The 7,149-nt window shown below is 39.6% G+C and overlaps 1 protein-coding gene across 4 annotated transcripts in view; it reads right to left on the reverse strand.

The window, feature by feature from the left end:
- Positions 1-1,347: 1,347 nt before the first annotated feature.
- cltcl1 (clathrin, heavy chain-like 1) overlaps positions 1,348-7,149 on the reverse strand; it is a 31,339-nt gene continuing 25,537 nt past the window's right edge. For 2 of the 4 annotated variants that reach the window (XM_014011784.1, XM_014011783.1), the window contains 9 exons: positions 6,607-6,882; positions 6,326-6,475; positions 6,093-6,224; positions 5,893-6,003; positions 5,563-5,733; positions 5,143-5,364; positions 4,925-4,951; positions 2,841-2,913; positions 1,348-2,692 (listed from right to left, as the gene is read on the reverse strand). In XM_014011784.1, the coding sequence (XP_013867238.1) occupies positions 2,550-2,692; positions 2,841-2,913; positions 4,925-4,951; positions 5,143-5,364; positions 5,563-5,733; positions 5,893-6,003; positions 6,093-6,224; positions 6,326-6,475; positions 6,607-6,882 (1,305 nt within the window). In that variant the 3' untranslated portion in view covers positions 1,348-2,549. The remainder of the gene's footprint in view (positions 2,693-2,840; positions 2,914-4,924; positions 4,952-5,142; positions 5,365-5,562; positions 5,734-5,892; positions 6,004-6,092; positions 6,225-6,325; positions 6,476-6,606; positions 6,883-7,149) is intronic. The other 2 variants (XM_014011786.1, XM_014011785.1) reach the window with 1 other exon arrangement.

The following is a 7,149-nucleotide window of genomic DNA, read 5'->3' on the forward strand; positions in this document are numbered from 1 at the left end:
TCAACCGTTTCACCATTATATGTTGACTGTAGCCATGGCAACGCTGTGGGTCGAGCGCGCGAAAGCGCAAGCAAACCGGAAGTAATGATAGACAAATGTGTGTTTGGAGCGTAATAACGCAATAAATTGTAATTAGTCCCAGCTAATTTTAAAGCCCAAACAGTCTTCGGGGCAAAACGGAGCCAAAAGATTTCGTTTAAAAAGGTACAGTACGGTCTTTTTTTTTTTTAAGAAGTAAACAGGGCGGGGCTCTGCTCGCGTGCCACTAAAGACCTCTCAGTCAGGGTGGGTGAGAAATAAAACTCGTTTTTGTCAACTCTTATCTTCCAAAAACTAACGTGGTTCTCCCACAGCAGCTCACACCCTCAACGACACAGAAACCATCAATCATGTCCCAGCCTGGCAGCTCTGTCAGCAAAATGATGCAGCAAGGAAACATGAGAGAAAATGGCGTTAAACACAAACTTCCGCCCAACCACGTGAGTGAACTATTATTCCTGTTTAGAGTTGTGCTGCTGCTACTGTGCTGAATGACATTGCTTAAAACAGCTAAAACTGTGGTTATAACCACAAAAACAACTAAAAGCTGAAACTAGCAAAATGCTAGTYAAAAGTATAAAAAATTACATTTTAGCAAGCATGAAAAGGGATAGCCAAAAGTATCAAAAAGCTAACCAGAAGCAAAAAAGTAGCAAAATGCTAGCTGGGTCAAAAGGCTAATTAAACATTGAGCTAAATACTCAAAGTATGCTCTAGCTAAAAGCAAAAAGTAACAAAATGCTAGCTGWTATTAAACATTAAAGAAACTAAAAGCTAGCCGAGTTTCAAAATGCTAGCTAGACCCAAAGTAGCTAAATGAATGCTAAAACCTCAAAGTATCATAAGACCGAAACAAAGTTCTTTAAATAGCAACTATTTTGAATTTGTGTGTAGATAATATTTGTAAATAAAGTTGAATATTTTGAAAAGTGCAACAGTTACACAGCTAAAATGTAACACTTTTCTCCTAAATGAGCTGAAAGTATTGATACATGAATGGCTAAATAAAAAGAATAAATTATACAGTAGTTAAACTGTAAAGGCCCTGTCACACTAGACAACTTATGAACACTTTAAAGACATCTACGTTGAAGATGGAATTGAAAAAAAATCAACAGGAAGCTTCTTTTCGGCATGTACATAATGTAATTTCTAACAAACTGACCAAACATATAACTATTAGCAATTTAGACATAAAAATGTTTCAAAAGTTGGCATAAGTTGTGTAGTGTGGCAGGGCCCTTAGACATACAAATAAAAATAGTGCAACACAGACTCAACATTCAAACAACTAAAACTTGACACCACTTTGAGCAGATTTTGTCTCATGACTTTGCCGTTTATTCAGCTAAATGTTTTTGTTTTGTTCTTTTCTTACAAAAAAGAAATTATACTTTTAGACTACAACACTTCATAGACAATACATGTGTTCCATACTATTCTGCTTTTTTATTTTGTTAGGTATTTCATCATATTTAAATTATACACTGTTGTAAGTACAATAATATTTAACTCCTTGAGACTTGAAGCTTCACCATTTTTTTTTCTTCTTTTTGTTAGTTTGATGGAAAAGTTTCTTCGTACATGACTTAGCTTTTGACACAACATCAGTAATACTTGTGTAATGTGAATTTGTGCTCTTGGTTGCAGTATTTTTATCATTTGGCGGCACATGCACAAACTGTTCTTTTACCATGTCGCTGCTTACGTCTTTTCCTTTTTCATCTTTTAATTAAATTCATCATGAAACTCCAGATGTCCAGATTCAAAAAGTCAACAGACAAGATCACTCGCAATAGGTTTGCAGCTGAAAAATATTTAAATTTTCTCTAAATCTCCTGGACTGGCACACACATTCAGACTGTAACCCTTATTAACAAACGTCTTTAGTCTGTATGCAGCACACACTTGTACCGGTTTGTGAAAAGACAAATGAAACTATTGCACAGAAACTGTCGTTCTAATCAGAGCATGAGACAGTTGTGAGTTTTAACGTGAAGCTGCCACCTGGTGAGGCAGCTACAGTGCTTCTGGAGGGAGGGAGAGACAAACACACGCTCCCTCCTTCCCCCCTTCACTCCTCATTTAAGTCTCTTCTTAATCAGTGCTAAAAGAAATTGACACAAAACAAGCTGGGTGATAAAGTCAACGTGGAACAGCACAAAAACAGAGTGGTTTGGTGGAACTAAAATGGTAACGCCTAATCTTCCAGCAGCTGAGAGGCGACTTCATGCTGTTTTATATCTGTGGTGCTGATGTACAACAAAAAAAAAAAAAAAAAAAAAGGGGGGGGGGGGGTTCAAACCACCTCCATGTCTTTAGTGTTTCTTATGGCAACGTCTCAACAACAGCATGGCGAAACTCAAGGTGAAGGTTTCTACTGTAGTTTCAGTGAGTGGGTGGAGTCTTGCTGGGGGAGGCGAAGGTCTCCACGCCATCAGCCGAGACCCGGAGCAGCACAGGAGGGGACAACAGGAGCGACTACAGGAAGAGGACGAACAGTTGGGAGTCTACATGTTGAAGCCGTACGCCGGCGGCGCGGGGTAACCGGCGGCTGGGGAGGGGTAGGCGTAACCCGGGTACGCCGACTGAGGAGTCACAGGGGCGACAGGAGTGACGGGAGTGGCACCGGCGGTCAGCATCAGCTGTTGGCCTGACGACACAAACAGTCACACGTTTACTGGGTTAATAATGGAGAAACAATGCAAGTATCCAAAAAACACCACGCTGCACAGTTTAACAATCATTTGTTAAACACATTGACCTTGGATAAAACTGATCAACTTTTCTCTGAAACTTACCAAACATCGTCTGAGGCTCTTTTACGTCATCCTCAGATTTTCTTTTGCTTTCCGCCTCCTCCAGTTTGTCCACCTGAAGGGAAAATAAGACAATGAGACATCACTCAAACTATTCAGAATCCATATTTAATATAGACACACTGCAGACATCTTTCTACTAAAGAATATACTTAAACTCACTTGATCTTTTTTTCTCCACAAAATGTATAAATCTAAACTCTAAATCTCCTGTCGTGTGATAAGACTAAACACTTTGTTTTCCTTCAGGTTAATAAATCCAGACTAAGTGCCACATCGGTTAGATTTATTAAATCTTCACCTTAAAAGACAGAAACTACACACGCACTATGTCACTACTGCAACTAGTAACCAAAGGAAAGACAACATGCAGGTCTGATGAGAACTTCTAAAAACAGTTTCCATGTTTAGTGAACAATTAAAGGGTCAGTTCAACTAGAATAAAGATAATTCAAGACCACAATCAGGATTTGTGAATGAATTCAAGAATTTATTGATGATTTGAGTTGACATTCAGCAGAGGGTAGTTTTATAGTTCTATAATCAAATTATGTGACTCTGTTTGCACCAAAACCAAGTCAGGAGTCAAATCCAAGCAGGGTTAATGAATGTGTGAACTGACCCCTTACAATACAGGTACCACAGTTAAATATATTACAGATTTAGTAAAGAAGAAGCTGCACAGTTCATGCCTATCAGCAGATGTTACATTTGCAGCCAGTCTTGTCCTGTTAAATGCTTTTACATGCATCCCATTCCTGTCTGTGAGCAGGCCCTCCTGACACATTAACCAAAGGTTTTTCTTTCTGATTGACCGAAATCAGGCTGCATGTCAGATGCTCATCCTAGCCAGCCATTCATGTCTTCGTACAGCAAGTTGCTCATAGCACCATCTCTCTTAGTTATTAAGTGCAAAAAAGGTATTAATCAGGCATTGTGCTTCAACCGGATAAACATAAAAAGGTTTCTGATGTAAGTGGAATCAGCTTAAAACAGCGGTGCACTTCAATAAATGTGGGATTTGATGAGGTTAAAAAAAAAAGAAGTGAAGGATATTAAAGAAACGAAGGTCAACACCACCTTTACGGTAAAAAAACAAAACAACAACTATAGATTATAAATCAAATTTCTGAAATGCACATTTTAAATATTTGATCTATAAAGACTTATTGTAGAAACAGAAGAAAGTGGATTCAGATCTTTATCAGTGTTGCACTAATCCAAAAAATCTAATTAACCTGCAGTTAGAAGCACAGGAGGAGGCATCCGTCTCATTTTAAGTGGCTTTTTCTTTGTCCCCGTCAAAATGTCACAGCTTAAAGAGAACAAACAGACTTTCTCTTGTTTTCCATCATGCATTTGAGATTTTCATAATGCCACCTGAAAAACCAGATGCAGCCCTGTGACGGGGGAGTTGGAAGGTTTTTGTTAGACCTAAATGTGGTCGTGAAGAAACTTCTGAACAGGCTTTAGCTCCTGCCATCATCTCAGAGATTAAACATTACTTAAACCCAAAATAAGACCATGGAATAAAGATAAAAAGGAAGCAAAGTTTCCAATCATTTATCACAATAATCTGGAATTATTTTTTGTTTTATTTTGATTTAATTTTCACCTATTCCTGCACTTTCTCTAAAACAAAAATGTTTCTGTTCCCATTACCAGGTGGTGATTAAATCCATAGCTTGCAATAGACGTTGCTCATGTAATTTCCAAATAAAACAGCCATTTCCTACTGTTTACACACTTAATCTGTCTTGTTTCTCACACTTGCATTTTCAAGTGTTTCTTTTTTCTGAAAACCAACATTCAAACTAGGAACAAACTGCAAAAAAAAAAGGATTTTCAACCAGTTTCCTGCAGATAAACCTAAACGTTTCGATGGTCAAGTGGAACAAAAGCCTGCTCGTTCGACCACAGTTCTCCAGGACCAGAGCTAGTAGGGTTCAGTCTACAGGGCATGCTAGGTTCCTACATCAGAAACCTAAGACGTGTGTTATAACAACAACAAACAGAACACAGTCAAATTAAAAAAAATAAATAAATAAATAAAGAGGGCCAGAGACCGTCACCTTCGCTGCAAACTCATCAACCTGAAAAAGAACCCAAAGAAATGACCGGATATGATCTCATGAGTTTTCTGAAGAGTGTTTTAGAAGATTACTTGCAGTTTACAAGCATTACTTCCTGCCTTCTTATTTCAGTGCATCACTATGACTCCAACATTTCAGGCTGATTTTTAAAAGCACATTCAAAGTGAACCCCACCGTTTCTCAGTTCTAACCTTCGTCAGGTACTCTCTCATGACTTGGATGAAGTAAGGCATGGCAAAGTCCATGATGTTGTGCCTCCAGGCCAGCTCCAGCACCACGTCAGGGTGCAGGAGGTCATAGGAGGCGAACAGGCAGGCAGCGAAACACTCCTTTCTACCCTCCTCCAGGAACCACTGGAGCAGAGTCTCCGCCAGCTCAGCATCCTTGGACTCTGCGGCAAACAGCATGGCATCCTGGGAAAGATTGAAACGAAATGATTCAACATGGGGAACCTTTCATTAACTAGTGTCCAATAAACACTTTATTTGCAATGAAATGCAAAACAAAAATATCTAAACAGTGCCATCTGCTGGGGAGTGGAAAAACTTGACACTTGAAAACAACTTACACCATTTCTTTTCAGTACATTATCAATACAAAACTATTTTTACCTTGTAAAGTTTGTCCTTCTTGCAGAGCTCCACGCTCTGTCTCCAGCGGTTGTTTCTTTTGTACAGATAAGCAGCGATACGCCTGAATTCAATCAGGTCGTGTTTTTCTAACCTCTGAGCCAGGCCGATTGTGTCAAAGTTATCATAAGCATCAATGGAGGCTCTCAGTCCCTGCAGATGAACACACAGATTCATATTACATCTGAGATGTAAGGAGGGCAAATTACTGAGGATGACTTGCCAAAAATAGTAAAATAAATCCTTGTTTTTTGTTTTTTCAAATCAGACTCATKGTGTGTGTTACATTTCACTCTTCAGAAACCTACAGACCTGGTAGTCTTCCTCTTCTGTTAGCAAGTTGTTGAGAGCTTCGTTGACGGACTTATTGTTGTGGCTCTGAACAGATCTCAGGTATGGCTTCACTAGCTTCAGCTGATTCATCTGTGAAAACAAYGCGTCATATCGTACCACTCAGCAGCTGACGTAGGAAAATAAATAAGGGAACACAGGCCGCCCTCGGAGCTGGTTACCTTTGTGAAAAAGCAGACGGCCCTGCTGTGGTCCAACCGAGGGGACAGAATGGTCAGCAGGTCATTAAGAAGAAGAGGTTTATATTCCAGGTAGAAGGAAAGAGATTTATAGTATAACTCCACATTGGCAACCTGGAGGCAAAAAATAAATAAATAAATAAATAAATAAAAACATACGTCAAGATCATTTACAAACAAGAACATTTCATTCAGTCAAGTTTACTTCTGTTTACCTTTGCAACTATATCTTTAAACAGTCCCTCCTTCCATGCATCTGTTGGATGGTTCATCATGGTGATAACTGCGTTGTCGTACTCCTCGTATTTATCGTAAAGAAAAACCAGCTCTGCCCATAAATGAGACTGCTCTGCTGCGCGAAGGACCTGTAAACCAAGGAAAAATGAATAGACGGTATTTATTTACATTAAATTCAAAAATGTAAAATGTAGTTGTATTTTAAGACCAACAAAAACAAACTTTTAAACCTCCAACCCAAAACACAGCAACACTCTACCTTAGGGATGTTGACTCTGGACCAGAAGAGCTCCAGGTGCTCCTTCATCTTCTGAGGTTTGAACTTGGAGTAGAGGATGGCGAGCTCGGTGAACATACCCATGTGGGCGCGCTCGAGGCCCAGCGCGGCCTCCAGCAGAGCGATGAGCTCCTCGAAGTACCCGCGGTCCTGGTAGTAACTGATCAGGTCCTCCAGCTCGTCGGCGTGGATCACAATGTGCAGACCACAGATCTGCGCCAGCCGGAACTCCTCACCGTCCACACAGGCGAAGCACACCTGTTCGTTTGTTAGATGAACAAAAACAAACAAAAAAATCTTTAAAAATATCAAATCTCTTCAAATACTTGGCTCCATTAGTTTCTATACTGTAAGCTACTATTAGCTTTTAGCTATTGTATGTGGGGCAGAGATGTTTGTGAAACCTGGGTTTTGAACTACTTTGCGGGAGCGATGTACAGTGGTTTGCAAAAGTATTCATACCCCTTGAACTTTTCCATATTTTGTCACATTACAACCACAAACATAAATATATTTCACTGGAAT

Source organism: Austrofundulus limnaeus, unplaced genomic scaffold (genome assembly GCF_001266775.1).
Source record: "Austrofundulus limnaeus strain Quisiro unplaced genomic scaffold, Austrofundulus_limnaeus-1.0 Scaffold84, whole genome shotgun sequence".
NCBI classification, from domain to species: Eukaryota; Metazoa; Chordata; class Actinopteri; order Cyprinodontiformes; family Rivulidae; genus Austrofundulus; species Austrofundulus limnaeus.